Here is a 13,881-nt window from a genome sequence, read left to right on the forward strand (position 1 = left end):
CCCTCCTGCTGTCTGCTCTCTAGGTGTGTGTTTCGTTTTCCCAGTACGGTAATCAAGATCCAGTTTATGTCACTCCTGGAGCCCGAGGAGCACAGAGAGAGAGAGCAGCCCTCTCTTCCCGCTCACCCGCTTATGCCCCACATTTCCCCCCTCAAAATCAGCATTCCCACAATGCAGCAGCATGAAGAGCACATCAGGGCATTTGGCTCTCCGCTGCCCTCGCCTACAGGCACCATCAGGTAAGGAGAGACCCACAGTCACACACAATGACATGAACCCCAACAAGTATACAGTTAAAAAAAAACATCAAAAACAGAATGTAAAATATCAAGTGCCAGCGCGACAGAAGGAGTTCTTATGAACACATTTTCAGTTCATTGTCGTGCCTTTTAAACTCGGTGCTAAGCTTGCATTTGATTAATGTTCTGACAGAAAACACCAAACACTCCTGGATTCCAGCTTCTTCAATGTGAGGATTTGTTGTTTTTCTTCCTCTTATCTGTTGTAAACATCAGGTTTTGGACTGTTGATGTGAAGAAATGTGACAACATGGCTTTGGGATTTAGAAAACTTTTTTATATATATATATACACATGCAAATTAAGCAATAATGAAAAAAATGTTGTAGCCATGGTATTTATAAACATTTGCTGTATCAATTAAACATCAGATCAGTTTATACCATTGTACACTTTTGTGTAAGTTCTTGCCTTCTTATTTTGGTAGGAGCTAAGTATTTTAGGTTCATCAGAGTATATGAGCTGTTTACGTTTCCACTGTATCTTGGATCTGTGCATGTTTATTCATGTTTATGTTTATTCAGTCGTCTGTTTCGCTTTGCAAACTCGTGAGGCTTCTATTCCTTTTGGTTTTTATTTTATTCAGGTCCAGTTTTGATTTCCAACCACATATTATATTGGCTCATTTTCAACTATAACATCCTTTCTGGCTGAAGCTGTACTCACCAGCTTCTCTACTGTTTTTTGTTGAGATGGAAAACTGCACTCTAATTAGCTGTGATAGCACATGTTTGAAAATCACTGCTCTATAAATGTATACAGCATGTGCAACTGGCAAGTGTGGCAGTGCTGAGTGTGCCATCTGGTGGTCTGTGTTGGCTTTTACATCCTACAACCCCACCAATGTCAGCTTGTGAGTGCCTGCCTTATATGGAATGGCTGCAGCTTCGAGGTGCGTGATTGGCTACCGGGCAGATTGTTTTGCCTGTAGGCCGTTTTTCCGTCCATTCGTGGTTTCCTTTTTTCAGAGCCCCCTAACCCCTCCCTCTTAGCCCTCAGCTCCTGTTCTCTTGCACGTGGACACTCACACAACACACACAGAGTGAAGACGCTTGCTCATACATTCTCCAACACTTTCACTGTGGCCTTTTTCGGGCAGATTGTTGAGCCACCTTCCTTAACAGTACCCACATACAGTACATACAATGGAAGGGTATTGTGTAAAAAGCACGAGCTCACACTTTAAAACACCAACAGTGTCTCTTAACAGGGTGGTAAGAGTCACATTTCCTGTTTGGCAACTTAAACGAATTTTGTATAATAACATTCTTCTGCCCCTACCAGCATTCACACGTGTACTGCTGGCCCATGTACACATGCAGAGCGGCTGAAATGGTTGTTGTAACAGTGTCAGAGTAAAGCAAAGACAACCCTTGCTCCCTCGTGGAGGCACACATAACGTTTAATGAAGCAGACGTATGTAGAGTTACAGATAAAGTACAGTTTTTATACTTAAATGTCCTTGAGCAACATTAGAAGCTTTTGTTCGTCTTCATTTATTTTTCAATGCTGAGCTTACAAAGCTGCTTTCAAAACAGAGCCTGCAGCCTAGTGTCCCCAGCCAAAAAATACAAACATATTCTCTCTCTCTCCGTCTGTGTGTGTGTGTGTGTGTGTAAATCTATCTGCGGCGCTCTGTTGCTAAAGGCAAATCAAAGCACACTGACTCTCCCAGAAACCAGTGTTTACTTTGCTAACAGAAGCAGGTGTGTGTTGTATAACTTATTGGGTTTTCACTGTGTTCTGTCTCTCAACTGGACCAGATAAAACCTAGTTAATGATTAACATGCGTTTCAGTATTTTATTTTGCCAATTCATTACTTTGTGTTTAGAACAACCTGGATCTGACCTGTAATCATTATTCCAAACTTACTTACTTTTTCAGTTAAATCTGAGCTCCTAGTGGAGCTGTTTAGTGACCACGGCAGCTACAAGTAATATCATAGATTCCTCATTTATTAAGAAAAGGATGAAATCTTCCTTACACTGACAATTGTATAGCTTTCAAAAGTGACCTTAAACCATCACTTTAAGCCATTAACACCGACTTTTTCCTCTCTTTTAAGTGTTCCTAACTCCTGTCCGGCTAGTCCACGAGGAGCAGGGTCATCAGGGTATCGTTATGGACGCAACGTGACCTCTGACCTCCAGTTAGCAGCTGAATATGCTGCCAAGGCCGTTTCTGAGCAGAGACGAAGCATTGCTGAACAGAGAGGCGGGGGAAGTGAGCAGCGTGGGGAGTCGGCTGGTGGAGACAGCCCCAAGGTGAAGACCCAGTAACATCAAAAACAGTTAATTGCCCCAAAGAAAACATCATTTTCGACTTTTAAAAGTGGTTGCAGGTTGTGCTTGAGGATGTGTTGGTGTTAATACTTGTGTCTTGTTCATCTAGGATGAGTCCAAGCCACCATATTCCTATGCACAGTTGATTGTCCAGGCCATCTCGTCAGCACCGGACAAACAGCTGACCCTCAGTGGCATCTACGCCCACATCACCAAACACTACCCCTACTATCGCACTGCAGACAAGGGCTGGCAGGTAAGGTTTCTCTGTCTTGAACAAGATGGTAATGGCTCTCCATGGTTTGCCATGACAATCCAAACTTCACAGCCACACAGTATGGGAGGGTCAGCTAAGTAACATTTAGAAGATTATGGTTGTATGGTATAGTGACAGCTAGTGTGAAGAAAGGAAAGAAATTGTGTCCTGAAATGTTTGTCCTGTTATAGGCCATAAAATTCAAGCCCTGTGGTACTTTCTTTCAAATTCATATGTCTGCGTGTACTTGACTAAACACTTATTTTGCCTCCCTGCAGAACTCGATCAGACACAACTTGTCTCTTAACCGCTACTTTCTGAAAGTGGCCCGCTCTCAGGATGAGCCCGGGAAAGGGAGTTTTTGGCGTGTGGACTCTGCTTCTGAGAGCAAGTTGGTGGAGCAAGCCTTCAGGAAAAGACGGCAAAGAGGGGTGGCTTGCTTTAGGACCCCATTTGGACCTCTCTCTTCAAGGTGAGTGTGTCACCTGTGGCCTTCAGCAGCGTTGGCGTGTGTGCGCACATACACACAAGAGACTGTCAGACACATGCTCTGTCGCTTCTGATTTGACCCTGTTAACCCTTTCTCCCTTCTGTCTGCTTCTGCTCCTGGCTATCATTTGATTGGATAGGACAAAGTAAGTCTAATGTCTAGGTTAATATATTAAACAGAAGGTACTGGCAGTGTAGAAGCTCTGTATGTTGCCATAAGTCTCTTGATGTGTTTATTGATTTTTGGTCTCTCTCTCTCTCTCTTTCCTTCATTCCTTCTTTTTCAGGAGTGCCCCTGCATCCCCAACCCACCAGGGACTTCTTTCTCCTCCATCCAGCGGGCTGCAGACTCCTGAATGTCTGAGCAGGGAGGGCTCTCCTATCTCCCATGACCACCACGAACAGCTGGCTAACAAACTGGCATCTGTACCTGAGTATAGGTACTCTCAAAGTGCCCCAGGTGAGCCTGCACACTGGTGTACATAAATACTCACAAAATGTAATTGAAAAATGAATGCACACATCGTGTCTCATCTGTCTGTCATATACACTATAAAACAGGTGAAATTTGTTGTTTGTGTCTCTGCATAGGATCTCCAGTCAGTTCTCAGCATGTCATCATGGCTGCACCCCCCCACCCAACAATCCTGTCCTCAGGCCCGGGGAAAGCCCTTGCTTTAGTTCCAGGTGGTGGCGGCCAAGTCCAGCCCATCCACCTGCTCCAGAACGCCCCTCAGTCCTCTGTCACCATGGTGCGGGTGGTCACCAGCGGCCCTCTAACTTCCAACCCTCCGAATGGGTATAGCGCCCCCTCTGTTGGAGGAGCAGAAGGAAACAGTGAGCTCAGAGGTACAGCCATGGGACTCTCTAGGAGAGCTTGTCTCCCACATATTTTATTGGAAGTGTGTTGGATGTGTGTTTTCGGCCTCTTGTGTTTTTCTTTGTGGATGATGGTCAGTTTAGTAATTGCGACCCTTTGTATCATAACAATAAATAATAATAGATCTAAGCTGAAACTTCCCAAATTTCTAGATCACAATGGACCGGACCGTGTGTCACTGGCTACATTATAGAGGGATATACCTCCTTGTTAATGAATGTTACGAGTGCGATGCCCACATACCTTTTTAACTACAAGTTGTCACTGTCAGTTAGTGATTTGAGTTATCCCTTCTGCAGGAGCAAGGGATTGTTCTCAAAGTTTGCAAGAATTCAAAGAAGAATGGACACATGCATTAATGAATTGTTCTGCAGTCCAGTTCAAAACCTGTGTGCTCATACCGTTACTCCTTTAGTGTCCAGGTTCATGGCATAGTTGTACCGTACTTACTTTTTAGGCAATCACCACTCAAATGGATAATGGTCTAATCTTTGGTACACACCATATTTTCTCATGAAAAAAACAACACTGAAGAGTTTACAATGTAATGTAATATGTAAGAAGTTATGTTCATGTCTGACAAATATTTCACCACTGCATTGGTGTTTTATGGTACCTTTTAAGTCCATGTGGGTTGGACATTCTAATGTGCACAACACAATAAATAGAATAACTAACATAAGCTAACCAGAGTCTGGACAGACTGATCTGTCTGGTTTTTAATAGTGTTTGTGTTTGTACCAGAAGCCCAGCTGAACAGAGAGCGAGTTATCCAGACTGTGGACAGTGCGGTGCAGGGCGGAGATGGGAGAAACATTGCTCCAGGTTTACATCAACTTCCGGTTCGTCCTGTTACCCAGAATGGCAAACACACCACTTCTGCTGTTGCCACAGCAACCAGCCTTGCTAATGCATCTGGTAAGATCTTTGAGCAGCAGACTGCCTAACTTGTACTAATATACTAAAGTGGCATGCATGTCTTCATACAAGTTTTTGTTTACACACATTAAGGCATCTAGTTACTCATTCCAGCTGATGATTATGTTTCTCTTTATATTCATTTACAGGTCTGAGTAGTCCTCTCCAGATCTTGGCTGCCCAGGCCTCCAGCTCCCCTCCAGTACTGGTGAGCAGACAGCCCAGTGCAGAAACATTTGCTGAGCAGCAAGGTGAGCCCCAGGCCAAGCGGCCAAAGATGGAGGACGAGGGTGGGACTGAATCTGTTCAGCATCAAGTCACACCCTCCCAGCAGCCTGTCATCGTTGCCATGACATCACAAACCCACGACCCTAGGAAGTAAAACCCAGGGCTTCTTACCAGGTACCCAATGGACAGCCTCCCTATTGTCCCCTAACTGCTTCGCCTTTTATACTCATTTGATATGACTGCAGCCGACATGGCCAAAAAATGTACAGGCAGCCTCTCTCAACAGAAGGGAATTAAATTTTAAGGAACATATATTTTGGACAAAACATATGAAAACTTTCAAATACATTCTGAATGTAAAAAAAGCAAGTAAATCTTTCAGGACTTTTTCAGCTTTACACTCTTTTTAATGTAATCCACCATTCACTGACGAGACAAACAAGCAAGGACGTTAAGCTTATGAGAGCATTATGCATATTGAAATCATTTCAGCACTACTTTTACTATGTGAATGTTGGATAATATCTCAGATACAACCTTTCCTCCAGTTGATGGATCAGATGCATCAGTCACTCTCAGGCCAAAGAACTCACCTCTCCTGCACTTCTGATTAGAGTCACTGCTTGATTTAAAACCAGGGAATGTGTGTTCAGAGATTTGAAATGGCCGGCATTTTCAGAAGAAACTGTGATTATCAGAGTTGATATATATTGTGTAGTTTCACACAATTGTGGACAGAAAGAGAGAGGACTTATCTGCATGTACCCAGATCAGGTTGATGGGGCACGGGAGACTGTTAAGAATATGATTGTCCTTTTTCTAAGGCAATCCCTACAATACAAAACAGATTGTCTCTTCAAAAAAGAAAGACAGAAGAAGACATAATATTAAGGCCTAGACCAGAATGTGAGGCATCTCTTCCCCCTGCCTTCTCTGCAAAGCACAAAAAGAAAATGGTATTTTTTTAGAAGATAAAATAGGAGGAAATCCAGGAGTAATAAACCAGGACTTTGCGGTTTTTTGCTTCACGTAAGCTCAGTTTGGTTTATCAGTGTGAAGGTCCTCAGATTTAAGATGAATTGGGTGAGTTGGAGCAGAGAAGAGCAAAAAAGAGGCAACTATTTGGAGTTGATTGAAGTGGAGCTAACCTAATGTAGACAAACTGATTGTTGTTTTAATTATTTTTTTTCTTGTTTCAGTAGTGGTAAAAGGAGAAATGGAACAGCCTGTGCGTACAGTTTTGTTTGTCTTAGCACAGAAAAGCATTATTGTAATAATCCTTAAAGCCTTAAATATTTCTACATTTTTTTTTTTTTGTCATTTTATTTTAACCTTTAGACAGCTTTATCTTTTTAGATCGTTAACACAGCGCTTCTTTAAAAGTACATGATCGGCAACACTACAATGGTGACAGTTATGTTACATCAGTAGACTTGTATCAGTTTTATCAGGGGAAGGGCGGGACCAACACATGACCACAAATTTCAACTGCTCTCGTGTCGTTTTTCTTTCTTTCTGTATGGTACTTTTGACATCTTTTCTACTCTTCGCTCTCAACTCTTGCTTTCAGTTTCCCCTAAATGCACCCTCAATTTTTTTTTATCCTTTTTTCTTCCTCCCAATCTACCTCTCTCCCTCTCCTCAGTGAGCAGTCTCAATCTGTGCTGTCTCTACAGAGGCATCAAGCTGTTGGCAATTCCTGTCACAGACACTGCCTTAATTAGATATTCTTCAGCACTTACTTTCCCCCCCCCCGCTAATCTCTCATTCTCACTCTGCCTTTAGCTTTTCCAAATGTCCTCGCACAGGTCTCATTTTTAGCTGGCAATCAGGCACAATTTGCGCAAGATTTCAGTGATTGTTGTTGCACATTATTAGAAAAAAAAACAAACAAAAAAAGATGCGTAATGATTGTATGCTGCTCTATCTGCTAAATGACAAAGCTATTTAGAAGGTATTTTCTTATTTTGGAAAAAAGAAAAAAATATTTTGCTATATGTAAAAACAGCTGTCATCAATACGTAAACATTCTGGAAATAGAGAAGTATATGTATTTTTAAATGTTCCTGTTTTTGTGATTTGTTAAAATGTGTAGCACAAATTAAAATTCCTCATTGACTTAAGTATTTGATTGTCTTCTCTCATATGACCAGGTGTCGGCCATGTTGGGTAAGATTCCACACTGCTGCTGTTGTTGTGTACATTTGTTTTCTAAGCAGAAAAATGCAAGTATTCAACAATCTTTATTAAGTACCATCATATTAACATCATTAACAGTATAAATAATGAACAGAGAAGAATAGACATGCATGAGATCAATGTCATACAAACCTTGAAATGCACAAAAATAAAGTTTTACTGCAAAGAAATTAAAAGTGGAGAGTAAAACAAAGCTGATGGAAGAAAAAAAAAAGTTCATACTGAAATTTTAACCATTCTGGAATAACAGGAAATCAAAATAACCGTGTAACAATAGCAGGAAAACACCAACAATTGTCAACATTAGTGCTGAAACAATAGTCAATTAGTCGACCGTTTTGGTCGTTTATCTGGTAAAAACATTTGTTAGCTCAACTGTTTCAAATACAGCATATGTAGGTTCATAGTTTTCTTTTTTTTTCAAATATACTTGTGAATTCATTTTTGAGGGTTTTGGTTCTTTGGCCTGACAAAACAAGCGGGGTATTTTTCTAAAGTTATGTAAATAATTGAGGTTGCAGCCCTAGTAAACATTAAAAAGTGTTGCCCTGCAGTCCTTCAGTACCTTGTGTGACCTTGTCCTGGCTCCTTTTATTCAGGCAGCCAATGGACATCTCGATCCGTGGCTGTGCTACGTTTTCTTCTTTCTGCTGAGGGACTGATCACAGGCTGGCAGAGGGTCTCTGCCCCTGTCCCAGGGGAGCTCTACGGAGCTGAGGTCAGAACTGACTGAGCATGGCTTTTTTTCTTGTAGTGACCCCAGGCTTTGAATTAAGAACTTTATAAAAGGTGACCTGTTATCTACCTTCTTTCAAAGGATTGGTACATCAAAACAACATAAAAAAACATGTTCAGTCTGTTATCTAACCATGCAGATAGTTTTGATTTTACTTTTTTAGATATGCCTCTGAGATGTCTGCTTCCATCCCCAATACAATGGATGTGAATGGATTTTTGTTGTTTCCTGCTCACAGTATTGAAAAGTCACTTAAAAAAAAAATATGTCCCTGTTACAACCATCCACAGACCTCAGAGTTAACGGTCTTCATTGTAACTACTTCCTATCAAAGAAATAGTCCTCATCAAAACACTAGTGAGGCCATCCAGAGCAACTTCCATGTCTGGAAAGACAACTGGCGTTCAGTGTTTTAAATGTAATTTATCAATGCTGTGAACAACAACTAAGACAGTTCCATTCACCTCTGTTGTATTGGGTTGGAGGTTTAAATTATCTTAAAGCCTAACCAAAAAAACAACAACTATCTGCTGTGGCTAGATACCACTAGATGTAAAACAATTTTTTTTTGTAATTTGTATAGTTACTCAATAGTTTAGCAAACGACCTGTGAACTGTCGCTATATGCAGTTCTAAAGTGAACAAGTTGTATTCCTATTCATAGGACGTGAAACAAATTACATTTAGGAAGAAAAACAACCCACAACTAAAATTTTTCTCTCATTCCAGAAAATACAGTTTCTTTTTTCCATCAGTACGTTTCGGTCTTTACTGACAATTATATTTCACAAAAAAAGTTCCCCAAATGCAGTTTCTCTTATGAATGTCCAAACAATATGTGACCATGTGTTAAATATTTACAAATGACTATTTACACCTCTTAACCAGATGAATACAGCATATATTCACAACAAAAATGGTTTATACACATCAGGACTGTGCATAAGAAACTCTGGAGTGAAGCATGTCTTCTTGACGATCCGGTGATTAATAAACAACAGCTGCACATCCCCGGTGCATGTCAAGCCTCAAGAATTCATCTCTTTTCCAGTGGAGGCACAGTCCATTGATGAGGGTCAATGCGAAATGGGAGAGCTCGGCTGAATGTCTTGACATTCTTGAGTTGGCTTCCTCTGCCTCTTTCACTTTCTCTCCAGTACAAAAGTCAACATTTATACACACTCGTTTAGTCTGTTGAGCAGACAGTGATGGTGCTTTGGGAGTTACTAACAAACAGGTTTATAAAAACATTCCACACTAAAAGCAGTGTGTAAGACATCCAGCATTCACTGAGGCTGCCTTCACTTTTGTTTGTCTGCTTTTAGAATTTAAAGTACATTTTCAGTCTGTGTCAGAGAGCTGGGTAGCTATTTCACCATGCTACTTAAAGTGTGAAATACTAATACAAATTATCCTAAAAACGGGTGGAAAAAGTCCAATGTGCGCACATGCTCCGAGGGCTGGCGGGAGAGAAATTAAAACCCTACGATCTACTGTGCTTTAAACCACATCCGACTGCATATTGGCTGATTAGACCGCGTCCACCTCAAACGCTGATTAATTAGGCAACTTTCCCTCCCAGCGCATTCCTTTAATGTCGCGGTGGGTTACGGATTCTGTCTGTCACACAAACCCAGTAGGAGTCAGCGTGAGGGAAGCAGGTCTGGCAGCTGTGGAGTGGAGTCATGGAGGGTTATCTCCAGTTTGATTGCTTGGCTTTGTGTTGTGCTGACGCTAGGTTTCACATTCATATTTCATGCCGCGTATGTACGCATGGGGGCTGTGTGTGTTTGTGTGTACCCTGTTCATTAGTGCACACATCTGTATCCCACCTCTCCAATCCTGGGAAGTGTGTTGTGCGTGCTTGACCCGGAGCAGCGGTGGCTCGGGGGTGGTCAGCAGGAGGAGGCACTGATCTTCTCTGAGACGTCGGGGTCGGACTTGGCTACCAGGAAACGTAGGCGACCTCCTCCCAGACGAATCAGATCCACCGCGCTGCAAAGGAGCATTCGGGAGGAAGTAGGGAGAGGAAGAGAGTGTCTAGTTACGTGAAGCTCAGCAGAGACAGAGTAAGAACGAGGGAGCATCACTGTCTGGACTAATCAATCAAAGTAATCATTGGGCTTAAGAGGCTGACAGCCATGGGTATGGTTAACACTGTGGGAAGACTGTCACTGTGTCATCAATGTCAATATCACCCACTAGTATCAGTAATCACCAGCCCATTGTAATGGTTGCAAACAGCACCACTGGAACATCGTCTGTACCTCTGGTAGTCTGCGCCAATCAGACTGGTGCCGTTCACAGCCAGGATGCGATCTCCAATCCTCAGTCTGCCGTCAGAGGCAGCAGGCCCGTCGGGTATCAGAGTCCGGATGTAAATGCCTGGAGCGTTGAGAGGAGTGTGCTGCAGGAGGGAGAAGTATTAAAAGTCGAGTGTGTGTCCATTATTCAGGTGAACATCTGGTAGAACTTATTTACAAATAAATATATATCACAGGCAATGACAATTCTTGGCCACTGTTTTTGTTTCTTAATAGCTGGCACTTGTATATCAGGACTCCTCATCACATATTTCCACTTAAATAACATCAGTACTGTGAAACGACATTGCTGTCCTCTAGGTTTTTTGTGCCATCATATTGTGATAAAGCTTTAACGTGTGTTCCAAACTTTCTAAAATGACAAACTTAATAGTTCTCTCTAACTAAAAAGAACAATAAATGCCCCTTCTGTCCAAGTTATTGTTTCAGGAGGGTAACTTTAGATGGCAGATGGGCAAATAAACTCCAATAATTATTGGTTTATAGCACAGTATAATGTAGTTTTAAGTGAATATTAGGTCTTTTTAAGTGCTTATTGATGAAGTGTCAACAACATTAACTCCTGTCAAGTATCCATAACTAGATGACAATATAAGACAGCTGTAATTATGATCTTCTTGATTGTTATAATTGTAGAAAATACTGTACAATCACTTAAAAGTCCTTATAACAACTATATGTTTTATGTAGTGCTTATAAATAACACATAGGGGTTAGAGTTACACAATATACTGTGGAAGTATATTCTGAAATTCTCTGCAATAGATATATTTATATATATATATATATATATATTTCTCAATATTTATTAACATGTTGTGTTTAAGTACACTTGTGCATCTACATGAGATAATTAATAAATTGATAAGTTATAATTGTAAAAATAAATAAATACCGCCAATGTTTGGTTATCACATCCACATTTAGGCACTTTATTTTTGTGTGATTTTTATATTTTAAGCACCAATGCACCAAGATAAATTCCTTGTATGTGTAAAAACTTACTTGGCAATAAACCTAACTCTGATTACTTTAATTATTTTCAGTAATAGTCATTCCCAAAATATATTAGTAATATATCGGTAATATCAGTATTATGATAAAATATATAATTTTCTCAATACGCAGCTCTACAATCTGGCCTCAATTTCATTATAGCTTATTTTTACTTATTCTACTAGCAGAAGTAGTAAACCAACTGAATCATAAAGACAAAAAAAGTGTCTACTCACCAGGCCGTCTATGAGTCCCATGCCCAGACCGTAGGGTCCCTTGTCCAGTTCCACTACAAACACCACACACAAGTCATCAGGAAGGGGAGGGGCGCCAGGGGAGGATACAGGGAAAGGAAACTCACACCCACTAATACACCCTGCAGAGGACACGGAAATGCACAAAAACACACTCACAAACACACACACGCACACAGGGTCTCGCTATGGGGTTGGACAAACATAAGAGGTCTTGCGGTGCAGAAGACACACACACAGATACTGAGACACGTGCAAGGATGCAGCTATGGAGCTAATCGGACACAGACATGTGCTTCTGACAAGAGCCTGCAGATGTCACACTCACTACACTGTGAAGACAGCACAGGAGGAGAGACACTGCCGTCATATGTGAGGCACAGCTGACCAACCAGCTCCAGCATTTCAACTACAGAATTAGCAGATTTAAAGCTGCATTCATCGATTTCTGGCCTCTGAGGGGACGGAAGAACAATCAGAGGGACGCAAGTGTGATACAGTATAATAAGCTTATAAATAGGAAGAACAAACAATTGACTTTTTACACATCCAACAGACAGGGAGCAACTTTATCTCCAATTGACATGGTGAATGTAAGTCTAATATAGCTCTCATTTTGGCTCTGGTTAGCACATGTTCAACGTTCTTCAATCCTGTAAAGTATGCTTTCAAAATGACTTGTAGCCATTTAATCCATTAATATAAACAATATTGATGAATGCAGCTTTAAATTAATTTAGAATGACCAGTTTTGTGCAGTTGTTACTAACACAATGTTGTATTGTGTAAAAGTGTCTAGCAGAGTTGGTCAGTTCCAGTGCGAATTTGATTGTGACATTAGCAACTTTATCTTCTGTGCTGCTTAATATGCAACACATATGCAGCATATATACTGATAATGTATGTTTGTAGAGATACACCGGTCCGAACCACTGTAACACAAATCAAGTGTGATTGTTCAACATTAAACAGTTTTACCAGTTTCCCCCTGAGGATGATTAATAAAGATTTGATCTGATTTAATTTATGCTGTTATAAAATTCAGTGTTTCCACAGAAAACCCTGGCTTCGAATTACTTCACATAAAGATGATTCCAATGAGTCCAAGCAGTGAGGTATACAGGTTTTAAATTAGGAGAAAAGGTATCTGAATCAGTACTGGGAGAGAAAACAGTTCGGATGGGTGAATCCCTAACATAATGTATAATGCAAGGTTTAACATTTAAACTGCACATTTGGGATGGACGAAATAAGAGAAACACCAAACAATGTGTGATTTAGTACAGTAAACATAGAAAACATACGACTCGTGGTTATTTTTAAGTTGATATTTTTAGTGTTGTTTCTGTACTGGGTTCCATTATAGTGTGTTCCTGTTATTTTGTCCACCTCCTGTATGTTATTCAACCTACCCTCCAGTCCGTTGGTGATGAGTCCGTTGGTCTTTTTACATTCTGCCATAGTTCTGCTGGTGCAGCCATTAGTCTGGGTATTGGGGCCTATGATCTGCCCTCCTCCTCCTCCTCCTTCCGGGTACAGCGGGGTGTTGGGAGGGGTCAAGAGGCACGACGGGTCTGGATTTGCCGTTCGAGGGTGATGAATGGTGCCGTTCCTTCTGAGGCTGTGTGTGTGTGATTGGCCTGAGGGTCTGTCCCGACCTCTCTCCTCTCCTGTCTCTGCCATCACCTCTTCCCCAGGACCTCCAGAGCGGGGGCTGCTGTGGGCCGGAGGCAACAACTCCCTCTGTGTTGGGATTGAACAGGAAGACTTTAGAAGACAGTATAAAGTGTAGAGTTATCTTTTATCTACAAAAAAGCTTCCTTGTTGCAGTACACAACAAGCTTTGTTCCTGGATAACAGTCCAATTAAAAGGGATTAACGAGATGCATAATTGTTTTATAGACAGATTTACCATTGGACATATTTGTGAATGTATATGTGTTTCTGTGTGTACGCCTGTATGTGTACATATAAGGGTGCAGTAACACTAGGGATTATGGTCTAGTCAGCCGTTCCCAC

At 41.3% G+C, this 13,881-nt stretch overlaps 2 protein-coding genes across 4 annotated transcripts in view; one reads left to right on the plus strand and one right to left on the minus strand.

Moving 5' to 3' along the window:
• Positions 1 to 10,798, plus strand: LOC118327629 (forkhead box protein K1-like). 3 transcript variants are annotated; one of them, XM_035661058.1, is made up of 10 exons: positions 1 to 239; positions 2,366 to 2,564; positions 2,692 to 2,838; positions 3,117 to 3,310; positions 3,615 to 3,787; positions 3,919 to 4,176; positions 4,952 to 5,125; positions 5,275 to 5,527; positions 7,507 to 7,522; positions 10,101 to 10,798. In XM_035661058.1, the coding sequence occupies exons 1-8, from the start codon at positions 67 to 69 to the stop codon at positions 5,505 to 5,507; spliced, it is 1,551 nt and encodes a 516-aa protein (XP_035516951.1). In that variant the 5' UTR covers positions 1 to 66; the 3' UTR covers positions 5,508 to 5,527; positions 7,507 to 7,522; positions 10,101 to 10,798. The 3 variants fall into 3 exon arrangements, with proteins under 3 accessions (XP_035516951.1, XP_035516952.1, XP_035516953.1); XM_035661059.1 differs by lacking the exon at positions 7,507 to 7,522; XM_035661060.1 differs by lacking the exons at positions 7,507 to 7,522; positions 10,101 to 10,798 and having other exon boundaries at positions 4,955 to 5,125; positions 5,275 to 7,476.
• The window catches only part of radil (Ras association and DIL domains), a 22,809-nt gene continuing 16,509 nt past the window's right edge, over positions 7,582 to 13,881 (minus strand). Inside the window, 4 exon segments of the mRNA XM_035661061.1 lie at positions 7,582 to 10,283; positions 10,556 to 10,695; positions 11,845 to 11,984; positions 13,275 to 13,605. Coding sequence (XP_035516954.1) covers positions 10,184 to 10,283; positions 10,556 to 10,695; positions 11,845 to 11,984; positions 13,275 to 13,605 — 711 coding nt within the window. The 3' untranslated portion in view covers positions 7,582 to 10,183.

Source organism: Morone saxatilis, unplaced genomic scaffold (genome assembly GCF_004916995.1).
Source record: "Morone saxatilis isolate NCDOM2014 unplaced genomic scaffold, NCSU_SB_2.0 Contig17, whole genome shotgun sequence".
Classification (NCBI taxonomy): Eukaryota; Metazoa; Chordata; class Actinopteri; family Moronidae; genus Morone; species Morone saxatilis.